Source organism: Diabrotica undecimpunctata, chromosome 5 (assembly GCF_040954645.1).
Source record: "Diabrotica undecimpunctata isolate CICGRU chromosome 5, icDiaUnde3, whole genome shotgun sequence".
NCBI classification, from domain to species: Eukaryota; Metazoa; Arthropoda; class Insecta; order Coleoptera; family Chrysomelidae; genus Diabrotica; species Diabrotica undecimpunctata.
In genome coordinates this window covers 11,518,680-11,541,999 of record NC_092807.1, presented here as the reverse complement: position 1 = coordinate 11,541,999, position 23,320 = coordinate 11,518,680, and the positions used below count along the sequence as shown (strand labels likewise).

The 23,320-nt window shown below is 33.7% G+C and overlaps 1 protein-coding gene across 5 annotated transcripts in view; it reads left to right on the top strand.

Moving 5' to 3' along the window:
* Positions 1 to 23,320, top strand: part of Nep3 (M13 family metallopeptidase neprilysin 3) — a 92,571-nt gene that overhangs the window by 45,698 nt on the left and 23,553 nt on the right. For 4 of the 5 annotated variants that reach the window (XM_072531464.1, XM_072531462.1, XM_072531463.1 and 1 more), the window contains exons 2-5: positions 9,814 to 10,050; positions 15,563 to 15,794; positions 16,858 to 17,079; positions 20,993 to 21,156. In XM_072531464.1, the coding sequence (XP_072387565.1) occupies positions 9,814 to 10,050; positions 15,563 to 15,794; positions 16,858 to 17,079; positions 20,993 to 21,156 (855 nt within the window). Of the gene's footprint in view, positions 1 to 8,088; positions 8,175 to 9,813; positions 10,051 to 15,562; positions 15,795 to 16,857; positions 17,080 to 20,992; positions 21,157 to 23,320 lie in introns of those variants that run through there. The other variant, XM_072531465.1, reaches the window with a different exon arrangement.

The following is a 23,320-nucleotide window of genomic DNA, read 5'->3' as shown; positions in this document are numbered from 1 at the left end:
ATGGTTATTTTATAACGCTCTTAACTGTGGTGCAGCTCTATTCAATAGATTGGTTTTGTGTTGTAGTGCTCTCGCCAGCTGCCATCTGCGTCTTAATATTCGTTTTTCAGTAATATTTTGTTTAATTTTATTAATTAATAGTAAATTACGATTTCGTCAGTACTAAATCTAGTCAGTAGTAGGCTGATAATTCACTCTTCTGCAAGTACCGTCAACAGTTCAACGTGACTATCATCTGGACCAGGGCTTTTCCGTGTTGTGCTGATTTCAATATTTGTTCGGCCTTATCTCAGTTCGGCCGTGGTATCAATAGCAAATATATTTTTGTCAAGAAACTTTGCAGAAAACAATTAATGCAAAAAACAAAACTTTTTTAAAATATTCTCAAACATTAACGTTTCTTCTTCTTCTTTGATTTTTTCTATAACTATCCTATCTTCTCCAGGTGATTTATTGTTTTTCATCTCCGAGAGAGCTTTTTCATTTTCTCAGTTGTGAATGAGAATACTTAAAAAAAATCACTTCAAATGTTTAAAATGCTCGCAGTTTCCTTCATGACAATGTGTAAGCTTTGACGGAAATTTGACTGGTGACAAGTATTTAGATTTACTAAATAACCAAATTATTTTGGCTAAATCAAATTGTTGGCCGTGTAGACGGCCAACATTCTGGCAGGATTTGAAACAAAGATTTATTGATAAATGTGATTTAGTGCGCCGAAAAGTCTTGGAAGCTTGATTTATTTCTCGTTTCAAAAAACTTTTTTACCACACTTTGTACACTTTAAACTAAAAGTTGAGGACACTTGCGGTGAAACCGGAAGTAGAATAATAACAAAAAATATGGCATAAAATGTATAAAAGACATTTACTTGGACAGATATTTAGTGAAAGATATTTACTTGGACATACTTTCCAATTCTGTATGTAGCTTATTTAGCCGAATTCTGTTTGCCGACTATACTTCTGGAAAAATTTTTATTTTAAGTTCAAAGTCAAACACATCAGTAATCTATTTAGAGGTAAATAAACTGCATATCAACATCGCGTGTCAAACGTAATTAATTTTTATTTCTATTTTTATTTTGGTAGCAAACAAGGTTCCCTGAAAAATACTAATTAAATTGATATGAATTCATGTACTATTATTTATTAATATCACCATCTGCCACACATTTATTAATAATGTCCCTGTTTTTTTTTGCGAGTTCATAAATAAGTTTATTGAATTAAAATGTTTTGCGTGAGTATTCTTAATGACCTTGGCAACTGTTCAAAATAGTCCAAATTTGTACGATTTAGTTTTATTCGTAATAAAACAGTAAAACACAAGATATACTCTTCAGGGAAATATGTTTCTGTTTTTTCTTAATCACCTATCTATCTATGTTATAAAAATTTCGTTTATTTTATAAAGGTTCGCGCAGTCAAATGCTTTTATATAATCAATAAAACCTACATATACATCTACATTTATATCTCTGCATCGTTGTGTTAACACATTTAAGGCAAAAAGGGCTTGTCGTGTTCCCAATCCTTTTCGAAATCCGAATACAGTGTCACTCATCTGAAACTAACACTTCTTGTAAATTCATGTATGGATAATTCTGAAAAAAGTTTTAAGGACATCAGTCGCAAGCACCAAACATAAGCACAAGTTATATCACTGTGAAATCTTTAATAAGATAAGAGAAGAACATCTAATAGAAAATAAAGAGAAGAGGAAAAATTAGATGAATGACAATATACTGCAGCTCTTGGAAGAAAGAAGAAAATCAAAGAATAACAAAAGAATGTACAAAATTATTCAGAGACAAATAAGAACCAAAATACGAAAGGCCAAAGAAAATTGGTTAAAACACAGTGTGAAGAAAAATACGATACATTTAATATGCTTAAAAAGGTAAAACAAGCAGCTGGTCTTCAAAAATCTAACACAACTAGCAAACTGCAAAATCAACAGGGGAGCATCATCACAGATAAAAATCAAGAAATATGCGTATGGACTAAATACATAGAACTCTTTGATAGGAGAAGAAGAATATCAAAATCAAACTTGGGGTCCGACAGGAATGTATACTATCAACCTTGCTGTTTAGCATATACTCTAAGGAAATCTTTCAAGAAGCAGTAGAGGACGTTGAAACCGGAGTTCGAAATAACGGAGAATGTATCAATAACTTCAGATATGCGGATGAAACGGTGGTATTCGCTGATAGTTATGAAGCCTTCCGGGAATTAATGATAGGAATCACAGAAGTGAGTCAGAGATATGGACTTTCACTGAACATTAAGAAAACAAAATGTATGATGATCTTTAAGAAGGAACAGCAAATTAAAAGAATCAGTATGAATGGCCAATCAATAGAAAGAGTAAAAAGATACACCTACTTTGGTACGAACGTGAATAAAAATTGTTACCATTCACTAGAAATAAAATGTAGGATAGAGAAAGCAAGATCTGCATTTCAAAAAATGGCTAATCTATTCAAATGCCATGATTTATCAGTAACCACAAAAATCAGTTTATTACGATGTTATATCTTTCCTATACTGTTGCACGGAGTTGAGTCATGGACTCTCACAGACGCTTCTTCTTCTTTACGTGCCATCTCCGCGACGGAGCTATCTATCTATCTTAATGGTTTCCAATATTTCCATTCTTTTGTTGACTCTTCTCATGACTTCGTTGTTTGTTACATGCTCGGTCCATGATATATTTAGAATTCTTCTATATACCCACAGTTCAAATGCTTCCAATTTTCTAGTAGTCGTCGCGTTAAGTGTCCATGCTTCTATCTCGTAAAGCAGAGTCGAGAAAATATAACACCTTGCCAGCCTAACTCTCAATTCTAATTTCAGTTCCCTTGCACAAAGTACCTTTCTCATTTTATTGAAGTTTGTTCGTGCTTTCTACATTCGAAATTTCATTTCTTTGGAGTAATCGTTTGTGTGATTAATTATTGTGCCAAGATAATTGTAGTTTTCAACTTGTTCTAAAGTTTTACTGTTAATTGTCCGGTTTCATCATTATTTTGGGTTTTTGACACCCTCATAAATTTAGTTGTCTTGATGTTTATTGATAATCCATATTCTTCTACATAGTCAACTATCTTGTTCATTAGCTTTTGGTGGTCTTGGAGGTTGTCTGCTATTATGATAGTATCGTCCGCATATCTAATGTTGTTAATTGGGGTTCTATTGACCTTTATTCCTGCTGTTTCTCCCTCAAGAGCTCTTTTCATAATTTCTTCAGAGTATGCATTGAATAGTAGTGGTGATAATACACACCCCTGTCGCACTCCTCTTTTAATTTCGAACTCTTCTGATGTGTGTTCATTAATGCGTATGTGTGCCTACTGTTTATAATATAGATTTATTATAATTCGAAAGTCATCTTATTGTAATTGTTTTGCTTTGAGGACGTCCACTAGCTCTGCGTGGTGAAGTTTATCGAAAGCCTTGTTGTAATCTATGAAACAGACGTACATATATTGGTTCACATCCAAGCATCTCTGGATTAGTACGTTAAATGCAAAGAGAGCTTCACGGGTGCCTACGCCTCTACGGAATCCAAATTGGGTGTCTTCAATATCCATATCAAGTATTTGATAAATGCTTTGATTGATGATCTTTAAAAACATTTTAAGTGTGTGAGACATCAGGCTTATGGTGCGGTGGTCGGTGCATTCTCTAGCATTTTTCTTTTCGGGAAGACAAATAAATGTTGAGGTCAACCATTCATTGGGTATGTCACATGAATGATAAATTTGATTAAAGAGGTTTAAGAGGACGTCATGCATGTACAAATTTTCTATTATTTTAATGATATCAATAGGCAGTTGATCGGTACAAGATATGTCTAGTAGGTTTTTTCTTTCGTCGACGATTCCATATATTCTTTTCATCGTTTTAGCTTTTCGTCAGTCGTTATCATAGTATTTTCATTTTTATATAAAAGAGTTGTGTTGTGGTTTCTTTTATGCAGCCCTGTCATTTTTTAAAGCTTTTTATGTAGGTTAAATATGTTGTATTTGTTCTGAAGATCTATCTCTTTACATTTTTCCTTATAGTAAGTTAGTTTTGCCTCTCCTATCATTTTTCTGATTTCATTGTTAATGATTTTGTAATTATGACTGTCTTTGTTCTTGGCTTGTCTTCTTTGGTCCATCCTGCCGAGTATTTCGTCGGTCATTCAGTTGTCTCTGTTTCTTATCGGTTCTTTTAATATCTCTTTGCATGGAACGAGGAGGCAGTTTTTTAATGTGTTCCATTATTGGTTTATCTCGTAGGTGTTAGTATCTAATTTATCAAAGTTTTCGTATATTTTCTGGTGGAGTTTGTTTTTTATATCAGCTTCTTTCAGTTTTCTAATTTTAATAACATCTAATTTTGGAGTTCTTTGTGGTTTTCTAGTACGTTTAAGCTTAAGTGTGACATTAGCGATTAATGGGTTATGGTTTGATGTGACATGTGCCCCTGGATATGTTTTAACTGATTTGATGGTGTTACGATATCTCTCTGTAATCATTATATAATTGATTTGGTTTCTTACCACTTTTTCCAGTTTATCTGCTGGTGAGCGCCATGTATATAACCATCTCATAGAAAATTTAAAGAACGTGTTTGTGATTATTAGACTTTGTTCTTGGCAGAATTGTATTAGACGATCTCCTCTATCGTTACGTTCCCCTAGTCCTTGATCTCCCATTATTATTCCAGTTCTTCTCTTGCCGACTTTTGCATTGAAATCGCCCATAACTACCGTGATTTCCCTGCTCTTTTTTTATTTTCAGTGCATCTTTAATTTGTTGGTAGAATGTTTCTACTTTATCTTCTGTTGCATCCGTCGTTGGCGCATATACTTTTTTGCAATTTTGTAGTAGCATCACTCTTTCTGAGATTGAGACAAAACTCTCCATTGACTTTTTGATCTCTGTATTGAAAATAATTGCTACTCCACATCTATGCTGGTTATCAATGTTTCCCGAGTAATATTAGGTACCGGTTTCTGTCGAAACGTATCCTGAGTTAGGCCACCATAATTCGCTTACACCTAATATATTTATATTCATTCTTCTCATTTTTTTAAGAATTTTATGCATTTTACCAGGATGATACATGCTTTTGACGTTCCACGTACCTATTTTTACTTTTGATAATTTTAGTTTGTCTTATTTCGATGTTTGACAAGGGTTTCGCCGGTTAACGACCAGGGAGTTCTTGTCTGTTCCTCCCAAACGCTACGTGTAAGAAAATTGAGGCTTTCGAAGTGTGTGTTTGAATCCTGAAAATATTCTATACCGACCAGGTTACTAACCAGGACGTTTTATTAAGAATACAAAAAGGAAAAGAGTTGTTGACCACAATAAAAAAGGAAAAGTAGAAGGAAAACGTGGACCAGGAAGGCGAAGGATTTCCTGGCTTAAAAATCTACGTACGTGGTTCAACACAACGACCACAAATCTTTTCAGAGCCGCAGTTTGCAAAATACAGATGGCCAAGATGGTCGCCAACATCCGAAACAGATAGGCACTACAAGAAGAAGAAGATAATATCACTGTTTCAAAAAGGTGACATTCTATTGTCAATTAACAAAGGTTGCATTCTATTGAATGCAATATACACTTCTCCAAGAAATTAACGCACCACTTCAATACATCAATTTTATTTTTAAACAGGCAAAGAATAAAAAATAAAACTTCACCAGATTTATTCTACCAGATTTTATTAGTAATTATAACAATTTGTCTAATCATCAGAAAATGTTGGAATACAGGAGAAAAAAAAATAAAACAGAAAATTCTAAAAAAATAATGATAAGAAAAGTAAACTAAAATACGAAAAAAGTCTTAATAACGAGTGTTTCTACCTCTACTACGTATAACAGTCTCACATCGTTGGCCCATACTTAAAATTAATTACCGTATTTCATTTTGGTCTAGTTCTCTCCAAATCTGGATCAACCTCTCTCCCACTTCCTGTAAGTTGTTTGGTTGGATCGGTGTCGCTCTTAATCGCCTACCAAGGATATCCCAGAGATTTTCAATTAGATTTAAATCCAAACTATGTGCTGGCAATTCCATAGTGTTAATTTCTACCTCTTCTAGATAATTTCTGACGATCTGTGCAACGGGAGGTCTGGCATTATCTTGAATTAGTAAGAAATTTTCACCGATATAAGAAGCAAATGGTACTACATGTTGCTCCAGGATCTCCAATATGTACCTTTCAGCTGCAACAGTTCCATTTTGTATGACCACTAGGTCCGTACGTGCGGTCAAAGAAATACCACACCACAACATAACTGATCCTCCACCAAAAAATGTGGTGTGTGAGAAGTCACAATGAGCATATCTTCGTTGGGTCGTCACAACACACGAACACGTCTGTCGTTATTGTACAAGCAAAATCGGGATTCATCAGTAAATAGCACTCGTTCCCAGTCAACCTCTAACCAATTAACGTGTTCTCTGGCAAAATATAGTCTTCCCCTTCGATGCTCTGCAGTTAATAGAGGACCTCGGGCGGCAATCCTAGGTGTTAAGTTGTATTCCCTAAGTTGCTGGCAAATAGTTTCAATACTAATTTGTATAGCATGCACGTCTCGTAGACTTCGATGTGTTACAAAATGTTGTCGAAGAGCAGAAATTCTTAAAAATCGCTCATGAATAGGGGTAGTTACCCGGTTTCGTCCTTGCCCTGGTCTGCGAGTATGAGGAATCTTTCTAACATCCGTGAGACGGATGTGTGGGACACATTAAACCGACTACCAATTCTTCGGTAACTCCAACCTTCTTCCGACAGTATCACTGCTTGGGCACATTAATCTCGGGTTAAATTACGTGATTGACGCTCCATAATAAACACAATTAACAATAATCAACAATTAAACAGTAGCCGAATAAAATTCGTGAACACTTGGAAATTAGTATATTTATAGAATTAGTACATTTTTTGCTTCTTTTTGTTTTGTTGCAAAAAAAATATAGCGATAAAACACAGTCAATAAATATAGAGTGTACAAATAGCATATACAAGGGGCTTGCAAAATATAACGTTACAATGGAAATTTTTATTAACGCTAATAAAATATTTTAATATTTCAAAGTGGTGCGTTAATTTCTTGGAGAAGTGTATATAATATACAATATACTACAAAATTAGTAATGCTGCTAATAAATGTAGCACATAAGTAAAATCCGGGCTAAGTGCCAAAATGTTAGTTTTGTGAAAACTAAAAAAAGTTGTGAATCATGCCTTAAACTTGACACACATACGATCATATGGTGTTAAAACCTAAATGACCTGATGATGATTTGATCCCGGAAACAGCTTGTCGCGAATGTACCTGATAACGGGTATCTGGCTGAAATCAACCCTCCTCCGGCAAGGACATTCTTTTTCAATAATATTTCATTATAATTTCATTAATATATTTGTAACATTGATTTTTATTTCATTATTACAAACAATTAAGTTTCTTTAAATTTTGACGTTTACGTTTACATATAAGTATTAAGCAGTTTCATTTACGGTCTTGAGTTCTTTACTAAAACCATGAGAAGTCCTAATAATATTAATCAACAAGTAACTGGAAGAATTCAAGATTCAGTTTTCTATTAAATAGTTACCACAACATATGACATTCTTTAGATCTACTTCTAAGTAGCTGTAAAGTTAGCTCACTTTATACAACATTGGGTTAAGCACATAGCACACTTAAGTACTAAAAAAATTATCGATTTTTGGCACTCAACCCATTTTTTACTTACGAACTACGATTAATTCCTGAAATAAATAAAATTAAAGATTTTCTTTATTAATACAACTCGTTCGTACAACTAATGTGTGCAACACTATCTGATAAACGTAATATAACTTTGTTCGTATTTTTTTAGTAATACCCATTAGTATTCAACCTATTTTTAAAATAAAAAGTTTGTAAAACATTTAAATGAATTCAGACTTATGTACTTGCAAATATTGTATTTGAATTTTTTATATTTGTTTTGTGGCTTGTTTATTTTGACTGACGTCAAAAATCTTTAAATAAAATATAATATATGTGTATTGTGAATAGCAAGTTATGAAAATGTTTTAAGTAAATAGTTACTTTATTTTATTTAAACAATTGTCCAATACAGTATTTCTTGGTTATTTGTTATTTGGCAAGTAAGTTTCTTTTCGTTCAAACTGGATTTTATTAGTAATTTTTTTTTATTTGAAACTGCTTCAACCACAAGGGTTATTAGCAATGGTTGATTTTACAGATAACATAAATATAAAAAAAACAAAGAATACAATTAGATTTTGTTGATTAGTCCTGAGGAAACCAAAAAAAGTATGGTACGATTGTGGTCACTATGTTGATTGCTTTTATGGCCGTTCTCATTTCCCTATCTGTTAATTCTATTTCTTGTTGTGGAGATCTGCTTCGTCTTTGCCTGTTTTCTTTTCCAATGAATTGTGGTCTTTGTTCGGTTAATAGCTCCTTCGGTCCATCCATTCTTTGACCTGTATATTTCCCAATTTAATTTTTTCTTTTGAGTTTTGTTTCAATCCTTTTAGTACTTTACATGACTCTGAAGTTCTTGTACCTCCTATGTTTGTTTCAATATTTAAGCAGGTTCTTTCCCATTCTTCATTCTTTTGTTGTGTTATTTGTTTTTTACTTCTCTATCTTTTTCTCTATATTCTTTATAAACTTCATCGTTGTTTGTAGTCAGCCATTTTCTGTGTAGTTGCTTTTTTTTCTTCAATTATTTTTTTTGTTGGTTTATTTATTTCATAGTGCTGTTTATGTGTTATATGTTCTTTCTCTCCAAGGGCTTCAAAGCTGCTTGTTTTATACTCACCTTAATATGCTCGTAAATTTCATCGATATTGTCGTATCTGAATTCTATTAATTTTTGGTCTAGACGTTGTTTGTATAGTTCTCTTATTGATTGTTCTTGGAGTAGTTCTATATTGTATTGTTTTTCTCTTATAGTGTTCAACGGTTCTTCTATAGACGGGGTCTTGTTATGTTTCCAATTAATGCCCATTTTTGCTGTCAGTAGTTTATAGTCAATTTTGCTCCTCTTCTGACTCTCACATCTTTTATCTTTATTGTGGTATCTTGTTTGACTATTACGTATTCTATTATCGATTTCAGCTTTCGTGTTTTTTGCGTCCATGTATATTTATGAATATTTTTATGTCTGAAGAATCCGTTGGTGATTTTTAGGTTGTTTAGTTCGCATAATTTAATCAGACGTTTTGTTATTGTTTTGTTCATACTCTCCGAATCTCCCCACTACTTTATCGTTTTCTTTCCTTCCGGTTCTGGCGTTAAGGTCTCCTGTTATAATTATCTCCACGTTCTTCTTGATTAGCTCTTTTTGGTGTTGAAGTTGTTCCGTGAAATTTTCTTTTTCTATTCTCGGGGAATCGTCTGTTGGTGCAGACACTCCCAGTATCACTGTCTCTTTACCGTATATGTCTATATGCATTTTAATAATCCTCTCGTTGATTGTCTCCCATGTTCTAGCCCTGTTCTTCCACTTATTTTTGATTAGTATTTCCACTCCTGCCTATAATAAACGTTATACGTTGCTAAATTGCACTCTGTCAATGCTTAAGAAGGTTGTTATTCTATATAAAACACAAAAGATACCATTCCCAGCTAAATCGAAGCATCCTGCTTGAATTAATCTTATCGCTTATCACTATCCTTTATGTGGCTATGTGCATAGCAAATAATTATCCAATACGTGGAGGGATATTCCTTATACGTGGAGAGTTATAAACGCTTTCTTTTCTTTTGTTGCAGATGACGAGGTACACAAATGCAGACTTTGCAGATGACGATAGTGTTAACAGTGTTCAGTTAAATGAAGGCATTAGCAGTAGCACCACTCACATACGGTATCACGCCGGTAGTACTATCTGGAAGATGAGATCGCCGTTGGAAAAAGTGCTGTTGCTCTTAGTGGGCATACTTTTGTTCACGATATTTATTTTAGCCATAATTTTACATGTTACTGAGCATAGATTAGAAGAAACTAAGGTTAGTACAACGTTTTATTTGTCTGCATGTATTTTAAATTTTCGTATTGTATTATTGATTGTACCTGCGTAAAAAAATTCAGTTTTTGTAGATCTCCAACAGGTAACGCCAGGTTTACTACCGTATTTTTTACAAATTATTTTCAGTAAAATGTTTTCGGAGCGCTATTTCCTTCGAGTCTCACATCTATCTTGATTGAAAACTTTGATAAGAGGCAATTTGGTTGAGTAAAATAAACATTTAAATATGATTTACTATATTCGAAGAGACACTAAAAAGTTCTGCTTCCCAGATTTTTGAAATGTTATTCGAATGTTACATATCTTATACAGAATGGAATTTTAAATACGTGAATTAAAACTTTATACCGAACGAGACGATAAACATTTTATGTCATATACATTTTTCCCTTATTTTATTTTCCTTTCCTAAGATTTATCTTTCTTTCCCTAAGAAAGTGGCTGAGTCTAAGACATTTTATAAAATATGCATTTTTTTAAATTTTCACTATTAAACATGGTAGGACAACGAAGGAGAGAAGAGGACATTTAAATTGCATTTTTTTAATGTCCAAGTCTCAGCTCCATATAATAATATTGAAAATATATAACAGCGAATGGTACATAGTAGTCTCCGTAGTCTGATGATAGTCCTAGACGTCAGGAGTGGCTTCATTCGTATAAATGCTGATCTGGCAATCACTATTCGCCTGTTTAACGAAAGCGTTTGATAGAGTAAGACTCAAATATGTAATCTATCTTCTGTATAAAAGAGAAATTCCCCTAAATATTATAAAAACTATCGAAAACTTCTACCAAAACAACATCTTACAGAGCCTATAGAAATAGGCAGCGGAATAAGACAAGGGGATTCATTGAGCCCCATGTTCTTCAATTTAATCATGGATGAAATCATCAAAAGCGTTAACATAGGAAGAGGATACAGAATGGGAAACAAAGAAATAAAAATACTCTGTTACGCAGACGACGCAATATTAATAGCGAAGATGAAGATAATCTACAAAGACTGGTCCACAGATTTAACATAAGAGTAAAATAATTTAATATGACATTTCAGAAAACTAAAACAATAGTAGTTAGCAAAGTACCAACTAGATGTAAAATAGAAATTGATGGCATCAGTATTGAACAAGTAATGGAAGTAAAATACCTGGGAATTACACTGTCTAGCTATGGAGACCTGGACAAAGAAGTGAGAGATCAAGTACAAAAAAGCAAATAGACTGGCGGGATGCCTTAATAACACTATATGGGAAATAAACACCTTAACACTGAGAGGAAGTCAAGAATTTATAAAGCCAGTGTAAGACCAAAAATGAGATATGCCTCAGAAACAAGACCCTACACAGCCACAACGCAAAGGCTACTTGAAACGGCAGAGATGAGATGAGTACCGAGAAGAATTACAGAAAATACGCTGATAGATCGAAAGAGAAGTGAAGACATTAGAAGAAAATGTAACGTACAGTGTAAAATAGAAAAAAAGAATGGAGGAGACCCGTGTCGTCAAAATAGCAAGAGATAAGTCACCAATTGGCAGAAGTATCGGACGACCGCGCAAAAGACGGAGTGATAACCTTCTATAAAGGTATTATTCCGTCATTGAACAAGCAGAATCGCTTATAATGACGAAGAAGAAGAAATATTGTACGGAACAAAAATTCAACAAGAAAATAGTCTCAGAAATATGCAAAGAACTGTTTTTATAAACACGAGATTTAAGATCATTTAAAGGACAATTTCGTTGGAGGTTGTTCCTTGGCGAACTAAATTGTTTAGTCACAGTTTTTTGTTTCAATCACAAGGAACGAACTACCAAAATAAATTGAGAAAAAAAATCCACTAACAATAAACTTGGTAATCTGATTCCATAACTTAAATTTTTTGTGGTTTTCGTTTTCACTGGCTTTGTATCGATTATTAGCACATTTTACCATATCAGTGTAAATAATTAACACTCTAGTTAAAATTCGAAATTACTTAGTACCTACCTCGTTTCTAAGGAAAATACTTTGAGCCTTAAGAAACAGCCTAAGTTGCTAATTACTTACAAAAATAGTTGTAGTTTTGTTTTTTAATAATGATCACAACACTGGTTGGTATGGCGTAAGTTCATGGACGTGATTGGATTTTTTAAATTTTCATGACAGTGTGAGGGTCAATGTTAAGAACAAACATATTATCACAGTAATGTTAATGCTTTAACAGGAAGTGGCATATCTTTCCAATATATGACAATGAATTTAAAAGACTGAAAACATGGACTGAATTATTTAGGGAGGATCATGCAGGTGACATTACATAGCTGAACACCTTGCTGAACAACTAAATATATATTGCAACGATTATGGACTAAAAATAAATAAAGAAAACAAGTTCATGGTATTTACAAAAGCACAAAACATCAAGGTTAAGCTAGTACTAGATAATACAGAAATTGAACAAATCTTCGTACAAATACCTTGGAGCATGGATCACAGAAGAAATAAGATGCCGCATTGAAATTGCATGGTCAACTTTTAATAGAATGAGAAAACTTTTTTGTAATCGCGATATCAATATATCGCTTCAAATAAGAATGCTTCGATGTTATATTTTCTCTACAGTTTTGTATGGAGTTGAAGCTTGGATTAAAAACCTAGAAGCATTCGAAATGTGGTGTTACCGACGTATTTTGAAAATATCATGGATGGATCGCAAAACAAACGAACAAGTTCGCGAACAACTAGGAAAACAATGCGAAGTTTTAAATTCCATAAAAATCAGAAAATTGGAATATTTGGGGCACATCATGAGAGGTGAAAAATACGAACTACTAAGGAATATAATGCAGGGTAAAATCAAAGGCAGAAGAAGCGTAGGAAGACGTAAAATCTCGTGGCTACGCAATCTCCGTGAATGGTTTATATGCAGTTCAATTGAACTATTCAGGCGCGTAATCAATAAAATTATAATTGCCAGAATAATTTCCAATCTCCGATAGGAGCGGAACTTGAAGAAGAAGAATGCAGGTGATAAATTGAGTCTGTATTTTGAAGATATTTCAGAATTTTTCAACAAGAACAGTTCTGTTATTAAGTCTAGGTTTTTACCATCATTGCCTGAAATTGCAAACATTGCCTGAAATTGAAACGGAAATGGAGAACTCATGGCTAATCTCTGTGCTTTTAACGAACTAAAAATCAATAATACATTTTTCGACTATAAGCTGCAGTATAAATATACATTTGAAAACTCCAAGGGGCACAAATCTATGATTGATTTTATGGTCACTAATAGAAAAATCCATCCAAAGCAGATTCTAGATATCTGAACTTTAAACTTAGCAGACGCAGGGAGTGAACACAAACTAGTACTAGCAACAATAAGAATGAAAATAACACCAAAACATTTTCTACAAGAAATCATCGAAGAAAAATTCAATGTAGAATTACTGTGGAACGACGAAAGAGAAATGTATCAAAGAAAAAGAAACAGGCTTTAAAGCCTAGATAGAAGAAGGGCGAAGAATTGTCTATAATTAATTTAGGTACTTCGACATTGGTATTATCTAAACCGGTGGTGTTTATGCTTTTCTGAGCATTTAAGTACTGCATGAATAACTTCTTTAGTTATTTCTGGAACTTTTTCATTTATTTAATTATCTATGGAAAGTGGAGCACAAGGTCCATCGTCGTCAAAAGTGTCTAAATGTATTCTTTCCATCTCGCCAGTTTGTCTTTTGCATCTATAATTATTTCGTTATTATTGTTTCTTAATATTGAATGAATAGAATCTATGTATCTATATAAAAGGCTAGCGCCACCTAGGAGAGACATCTGAACTACCAACTGACATTTCAATCATATTTTGTTTTTTCGAAACGATAATACAGGATAATGGCATAATAATAGAACTGCCTAGTGAAGGAGAGATTGAAAATATAATTAATGGGTTCAACAATAACGAACGACCCGAAAAAAACGAAATAGCTGCGGTAATACTGAAGAATGGAGGGGAAGAACTGCGAAAAAGATTTATAGTCTTAATAAGAGCATATGGGAAGAGGAAAATAACCCAAAGATTAGACCAAAACTTTATTATGCCCCATATATAAAAAGGGGGATAGATCTTCTTCTTCAGTGCCTTATCCGGTCCGGATGTTGGCAATCATCAAGGCTATCATGGTTTTGTTGACTGCTCCGCGAAACAGCTCCGCAGAGGTCATCCCAAACCATTGTCGGAGGTTTTTTAACCGCGAGATACGACGGCGTCCCGGTCCTCTCCTGCCAAATATTTTAGATCGATCGGCATTTGAAAATTACAGAGGTGTTGCTCGATTGATTGACGGTTAATTTATTGCTAATTAATTCTACAAATTGATGATTCATATATCCTTACTCGGAAATTTTACTACTTCATCAATAATTAACTTTTTCTCGTAAAATTGCTAAAAATATAGGTTACTGTAATTGCAAGGTAAGATTTATTTAGCAAAATAATTTAAAGCTTAATATTAGAAGTTAACAGACTATACCGTTTTTTTCCTTTTTTCCCATATAAAATCCCATAAGAAACCGCTAAGATTCATTCGGTTTATTTTTTGAGCGTTTTATGGCGAGGGTAGAATAGTTCAACGAGCCATGACGTATTATACGTCATTAGAAAAAATATGGCTATTAAATTTGTTGAGATAGAAAAAACACACATTTCAGCATTGCCAAAAGGGTATAACATCATATATCCCCTGTTATTGGTTCGATTGGAGCGTATGATGTGTTAAATGAAAGTGGAGGATATAACGAATATATTAAGATAAAAAAAAAATAAACAAGGTGACTACCAGAAGGGCACTACACAGTATCTTCATTATTAATGCACGTATAGCGACACACGAAATATCACATGTTACTATGGATGATTATAGGCACACTATAATATAAATTTGCTTTACTAACCTTCCTCTGACAGTACAAATTAAACAACTAGGCGAATCCTAGCATATGGCACGTTAAATCAAACGACGTGACATACACGCTATGGGCAAAATCACTAGTTAAAAATAAAGAGGTACTTTACAGATTTAAAGAGTTTGTGAGGTATTGACAATAGTAAAAAGAAGAGATTTTTAGTATTTGAGACAAAGAAGAAAATATATTCACTATTAAAAATATGCTACCTAAAATAAAGGGGAAAAGGAGTATAAACCGTAAGTGGAGTTTTCATGAGAGTAGTTTGTAAAGGTATACTAGTTATTACAATATCCACTTCGATGGGAGTGATACCAGGAGAAGTAGTACATTTTTAGTTAATTTCGAAAATAAGTACATATGTTACATTTTTTTTGTTATAAAATGTTGGAAAAAGATTGTAGGTTTAAGGTGAACTAAATGGGGCACCACTGATGTAATCCTTTAGTTATCGAAAACCCATGCAAAACCTGTTCAAATATACAATAAAACTATTTATTTTACTAGAAAAATCTGCTTAATCGCGATTTATTATTATTTTAGATGATTATAATTCCTTCGGGGACACCAGGGCCCTGCTTGAATAAATCCTGCATTAGAATAGCTAATTCTATATTAGAAGCCATGGACACTACCTTGGATCCTTGTGACGATTTCTATGAATACGCTTGTAATGGTTGGGTAAAAGCCAACCCTATTCCCGACGCCAAAACCACGTGGGGGACATTCATGAAGTTGGAACAACAAAACCAACTGGTTATTAAAAGAGTTTTAGGTACGTATTTATTAACAAATACTGTTTTACATTTAAATGGTGTGTTTTAGTAATGCTGATCGATTTCAAGTACGATGCTGGTACTTTCGATAATTAAAACAGTGACTATAAATTATTCATTCATTAGTATGGAGAAAGAATTTATATACAACAAAAGTAGGTGAATGAGTATTTGAAAACATTAATTTAGTTTTCAATTCAATTCAGTTTCAATAAAAACATTTTCGCGACATGATTTTATAGATTATAGCGTAGCCATATTGTGCGAAGTCTCGAAATTTGTGCCGTAATAGCATACCCATACTGCGCAGAAAACCCCAGGTTTCCAGTACTGGTTGAAAAGGGCCCACTACGAGGTCAATCACAAATACACAAAGAAAATTAAGACATATTGACAAAACAATATACACGAACGGACAAAATGTTGAAGAATGACCACGGCTCAACTCATAAGATGGCTGATAACTTGTAGTAGGAGAGTTAGTATTTCCACCACCAAAAAAAAAAGCCAGTACCTTCTGCTCGATTACATATATATTCAAAATATCAACAAAAATAGCCAAACATATAAAAAAGTAAGAAATAACACCAGCTTTTAGAATAAACAACAACTTAGGCAGATATATTAAAAACAGAAAGAGCCAAAATAAAAAGCAATAAAAAGCTTACATCGGTCAAATTGGTAGAACTTTTAACAAACGTATAGCAGAACATAAAAGGGCTTTCGGTAATAGAAAATCACATTCTACATACGCACTTCACCTTCTAGATCATAATCATTCTTTTAATGACGAATTTCAAATTCTTCATATCCAAAATAAAGGCCTTAAGCTATCTTTATTAGAATCTATGAATGACCAACTTGAGACAAACAGTTCTCCCCTCCTCAACCTATTTCATTAGTGACTATAAAGTGTAAACCCATGCCAAAAATAGATTACTTGAGAAAGGCACTCTGCCGAAACAGCTATAGTGATAAGATTTTATAATAAATTTTGTGGAAGTTTTGAAAAAAAGTTTTCAGTGTTTTATTGTTATACTGTAATTGATTTGTTATTTTTAGAACAACCGATAGATACGTTGAAGTCAAAGGCTGAACAAAAGGCAAAAATGTATTACGAATCTTGCCTGGACGTAAACGAGACTGTAGAAGCATTAGGAGCAAAACCTATGATAGCATTAATAGAAAAACTAGGTGGTTGGAACATCACCAATACGGGTTTTGATGTGAACTCTTGGACCTTACAGAATATTACGCAGATAATTCAAAATAAGTATAATATAGGTAAGTTATTTTACTTCAATAATATATATTATCTATCTATCTATAGGCTTTTATGGTCTTATCTTTCTGCTACATGTGCGATGTCAGCTGTGAAGACACGACAGCGATGCTTAAGAAGGTTTTCGATAGCTCGAGATAATAATTAACGTCTGAATTTAACACTCAAATTGTACATTCATATTTTGAATCCACATCCAAAATCAAAAGGTAGTACTATAAGTGCTGGTTTGACGAATACTACTGTAACTTTTTTTTAATTTCATTTAATTTTTTTCATGCAACTTACCACTGATACGCTACTGAGGTCTATGTGTTTTCAATTTTTCAACTGCTTGTTGCTGAATTGTGAAAACGTAACATGAATTTCCGTCCGTGAATGAGTACTATAAAAATTGCAATTGCAACCCTCTTACACCGACAAATTCTATTGCCTCTTTCTAAATTAATAGACTTCGATGGGTAGAAAAAGTTTGACCGTATGTCACTGGTAATTTATAAGGAGGGCTGGTAATTTTCTGAAGGAAAGGTAGAGGTAGACACTTCTGGTGGCGTCGTTCTAGGGTGAGGACCTAGCTTTCTCTCGTGATATGTTTCGTTTTTGTTAAGTCCGGCAATCTCATTACAACAATATATAGGATTTTATTTTATTTTTATTTTATATTATATCATTTAATTTACTTTGTACCGTTTGACCTGAAGATGCTTTGCAAAGTGTAGAAAGCGAAACCGGTCGTTTTGGTAGTAAAATTAAATTGAATGCAAGTCTTATTTTATTTCTCTTACCTATATAGTATTCTATTTACGGATATATAGTGATAATAATATCCTATCTACAGGAAGACATTGAAGCAGCAGCGAAAGATGAAATAGGAACAGAAATTTGTGCCCATACAAATCATTAGTTTGATGATGAATGCAAGAATGAAACAAAAGGAAAAAATGAAGATGCTTGCCCAACGAACTAGAACAACTGTAGAGAATTACCAGACAAAGAGAAGAAAATAAAAGAGAATACACACAAGAAAAAAATGAAACCACTTAAATAAGGAACTTAAATATATAAAAAACTTCAACGAAGAGAAAGAATTCTATAAGAAAGTTAACATCAACTGAAAAGTATTTAAGGCAACCACAAGACAATGCAGAAGTCGCAAAATGGCGACCTATTCTTCTTTTGGTAGTGCCTATTTGTTTTGAATATTGGCTATTATTCTGGCTATAATTATTTTATTAACTAATGCTTTAAATAGATTAGTTGTTGTTATGGAGAACTATAACGCTTCAGTGAGTGTCCAGGATTCAACTCAGTAGTATAATATCGAGAAGACATAACATCGCAGGAGCCTTACTTTTATATCCAGATTAAGGTTGTGGCTTTTAAAGAGTTTGGCTATGTTGTTGAATGCCCTTCTAGCCTTCTCTATTCTACATTTTCCTTCTTGTGAGTGATCCCATCGTTCGTTTAATATTGTTCCAAGATAGGTAAACTGTTTTACTCGGTCCACTGGTGTATTCTTGATAAGCAGTTGTCTCTAATTTTATTTTTGCTGATAACTATAAATTTAGTTTTTGATATGTTTACTTGTAGTCCAAATCTTTCAGTTACTTTATTTACTTGTTTTGTTCACTACATAAGATGGGTAGATGACATAAGAACAGTGGCAGGCAAACAGTGGATTAGATTGGCGCAAGATAGAGAAAGATGGAAGCAATTGGGAGAGACCTACATTCAGGAGTGGATGGAAAATGGTTGACAAAGAAGAAGATTTACTTGTTTATTAGTTGCTGTAAACTGTTTAAACTGTCTGCAAAAATAACGGTGTCATCTGCATAGCGGATGTTGTTTAGGCGTTCTCCATTTAAAGGGATTCCATGTTTGCAATTTTTCAAGGCTTCACTAAATATTTCCTCTGAATATAGTTTGAATAATATAGGTGAAAGTATACATCCTTGTCTAGCGCCTCGCCGAATCTGGATCGCGACTATTATCAACAAGGAAAGATGTATTGAATAGATAGGTGGAATCCTTTAATCAGACACTTAATATAGAGGAAGAAGAAAACCTGGAAGGCGAAAGAGATGAGGTAAGGGGAATAGACGAGAAGGAAGAGGAACCACTAACGATTCTTGAAGTTAAAGATGCAACTAAAAAACTAGCAAGAAACAAATCACCCGGAATAGATAATCTCCCAGTTGAGCTATATAATGAAGGTGGCCATGATACTATAATGGCATTACAGCAGCTTATAAAAGAAATATGGACACAGAAATCTCTCCCCAATGATTGGAATATTGGAAAACTTTGCACCATACACAAAAATGAGATATCTTTGAATGCTCTAACCACAGAGGAATTACGCTTCTTAACGCAGCTTATAAAATATTTTCCACAGTACTATGACACCGTATGACACCATATGCAAAATGGATTCTTCTTCTTCTTGAAGTGCCTATCCGTTACGAATGTTGGCTATCATCATGGCAATGTTTATCTTATCTGCAGCAGCGCGGAAAAGCTGCACATATGTTGTATTGAACCAGATTCTGAGGTTCTTTAACCAAGATGTTCTTCTTCTTCCTGGACCTCGTTCTCTAAATATTTTTCCTTGCAGGATGGCTTGAAGGAGAGCATATCTGGATTCATTTCGCATAATATGTCTGAAAAACTGTAACTTTCGAGATTTGATGGTGGTCGGTACCTCTCGGTTCTTATTCATTCTTCTGAGGACCTCCTCATTTGTGACTCGGTCAGCCCATGGGATCTTAAGCTTACTCCGATATAGCCACATCTCAAGTGCTTCAAAGTGCAGAAAACTGGAAGCATTTGAGATGTGGCAGAATGGATAGTAGGAAAATACCAGGCTGGTTTCAGAGGCGGTAAATCGACAATTCATCAGGTTGCAACCCAGGCGAATATATGAAGCAGTGATTGACAATGGAGTGTAGTGAAGACGATACAACTTTGAACTTTATAGAATATACCAGGAACCTGATATCATAAAACTTATTAAGATAATATATCTAAGGTGGATAGGGCATGTAATGCAGATGAAACAAAACAACCCAGCTAGAAAAACGCTCCTTGATAGACCCATTCGTCAGAGAAGAAGAGGAAGACCCAGAACAAGGTTCCTTGACAACATCGATGAAGACATGAGAAATATGGGAATACGTACTTGGCGGAGAAATGCGATGGATGAGGAGGCTAGGATCCACCAGGGTTGTAAATCCAGAATGATGATGAATATCCTATCTATCGCTAAGATAAATACATAATTTATTCTCAGTAATAGTTGAATAGTTGAATTAGTAATCAGCTGAGTCAGTGAATTTTCATGAAGCATACAGACTATGAACTACTGTAAATGACTTATATTACCTTTGAAAAGTTTGAGAATTGCTGAATCTTTGGCAAGTACGAGATCATATCTGTGTCACCTGTTTAATTACTAAGTAATTAAACAGGTCACCTGTTTAATTACTAAGTAATTAAACAGGTGACACAGATGTTGTTATCTGTTACCTCAGTAATTAAACACACCAAGGTTACTCAAACTTCAGTTTACTAGAGTATAGTTTACTTTACATCTTTCTTCAGTTACCTCTTAATAAACGCAGCGCGAATTGAATTTGATAAACTACAGTTTGATTTGATTTTTGTTTGCTACAAAGAGTTTTTTTATTTTTACTATGTTAGAGTAATTGTTTAAATATCGTCAATTGTTAACTATAGTATAAGATTTCAATTAAATTATTAAGTTTAGAGTTTTCCTTAACTCGAGTTAATCCTGATTCAGTTAAGATAAGATTTTTTGCTTTATTGGATTTTTAATTAACTGCAACTACCCGCAATCGTAATTCCTCTGTTTTTTTTACAGTTTAATGTATTGGCTAATATATCTGTGGTTTTTAGGCGGCCTTTTTTCATATGCTGTGGGAGAAGATGATAAAAACTCAACTAGGCACGTTTTACAAATCGATCAAAGTGGTCTGACGCTTCCAACGAGAGATAACTATTTGAACAAGACCAAGGATCATATTAAAGTTCTTGATGCCTACCTAGAGTACATGACAAAGGTAGGTTTTGTTTCAAAAGAGAATTTAAAAACTATTGTTTGTGTAAATTAAAACAAAAACCTTGTTATTAATAACAAGGTTAATAAATTAATTTTTTCCAAAGTAATATTTATTAAAGAAATAGTTAGGACGCACGTTTTTACATTTAGAAAAATGTGTATTACCTCATATTTATTGATAACTTTATTGTTATAGAATAATAATTGCCAAACTGTCTTCATCTCAACATATTTTACAAATAAATACTTATCTTTTTGCTACAACAAATATTTAATTTGAAAAATTGTTGCATTTAAGTTTTTTTACAAATCAAGCTTACATTCTATAAACTTGTTACATAGAATCTACCAACAAGGCGAGGAGAGATAGCGCATTCTACGCAGATTGCAAAATCGCTACGAGTAAAGCTCTCTTTGACGGGTACTATACAGGGTGCAACAAAAAGCTAGGTCATAAATTGCTGGGACCAAAAATAGTCCGATTGAACCTATTTTCCTTTAATACAAATGTGCATATAAAAAAAATTACAGCCCTTTGATGTTACAAAATGAAAATCGATTTTTTGCAGAATATCGAAAACTGTTAGAGATTTTATATTAAAAATGAACATGTGGCTTTCTAATAGCAGGAGTATCTTAAAAAAAAATAACAGTAAAATTTGTACAGCCCATAATAATTTGATGGAGGTTTTATTCCCTTAAACCCCCCCCCCCATGTTTGTATACGTTCCAATTAAACTAATATTGTGGTACCAATAGTTAAACACAATGTTTTTAAAACTTTTTTGCCTCTTAGCTACTTTGTCGATAAGCCAGTTTTTATCAAAATATTTTTTTTAGCCTTTTTATTATGTTTTAAAAATTCTCCACTCCGCTGTATAACACTTGTTGCTATGGTCACTATGTATTAAATACTAACATCAACAATACATATTGTCAGTAATAAATATTCCAATTATTGTGCATTTAAGATTTAAAAAAAAAAACTAAATTTTCTATTACAATGGTGTACACGTTTTCAGTAATGGCAGATATGCATTTAATTCTAGGTAAGTTTGAGCAGGCTAAATTAGGGTTTTAGATAATTATTGGTAGTTTGGTAATTGCAGGTGAATGCCAAGGGAATAGTGCAGCAGCTGCAAGGCGTTATGCAGAGAAATATCCTAATCTTAATACACCAGGCAGACGATTATTTCTTTCCATTGATCGTCGTTTACGAGAGACAGGCACATTGCGACCGCAACTTAGTAGTAATGGTCGACCAAAAAGATAGAAACCCCTGATAGAAAATTGAAGAAATCCCTGGAAGCAGTACAAGAGTAGTAGCGGCTCAATTAAATGTTTCTCACATAATGATCTGGAGGAGATTCAAGGAACAGCAATTTTATCCTTACCATTTAACGCCCGTTCAAGAATTACTGGATGAAGATTATCCTAAAAGAATGGGGTTTTGCGATTGGTTTTTAATGGGACACACACAAAATGTCCATTTTATTAATCGTGTTTTGTTTACCGACGAAGCTACCTTGAACAGAAATGGCATTACGAACCATCATAACCCGCACATCTTGGCCGAAGAAAACCTCCACGCAAAGAAAAGTCACTCATTGCCAAAGAAATTTTTAAGTCAATGTTTGGGCAGAAATTGTGGATAATAACCTAATAGGGCCAGTGAAAATGGGCCAGACTTTAGACGAGGCCAATCTCGCAGTCAGGAAAAATATGTGGTTTTTACACGATGGGGCTCCAGTGTACTACCATGATGAAAGAGAATATCTTTTCGATCAGTATCCTGGACGTTGGATTGGAAAAGGGTTTTGATGCGCCTATTTCTTGGCCACCCAGAGGTGCAGATCTCAACCCAATTGACTTTGGCTTCTGGGGTTTTATGAATGGGTATGTATATTCCGTACCAATTATGAACGAACAATAACTAAGGAATAGAGTCAAGTAAGGTGCAAATCGATTTCGTCAAAAGCCCATGATTTTCCAAAATATTCGATTTACCTTTTTAAAACGGTGTCGAATGTGTATTCAAAACATTGGAGGTCATTTTGAACATTTGCAAAATCCACCACATATTTGTAAATGGTTAAGTAAGAATATACAGACCTGGTAATAATATGAAAATACACTCATGGACAAAAATATTGAATATTTTGGAA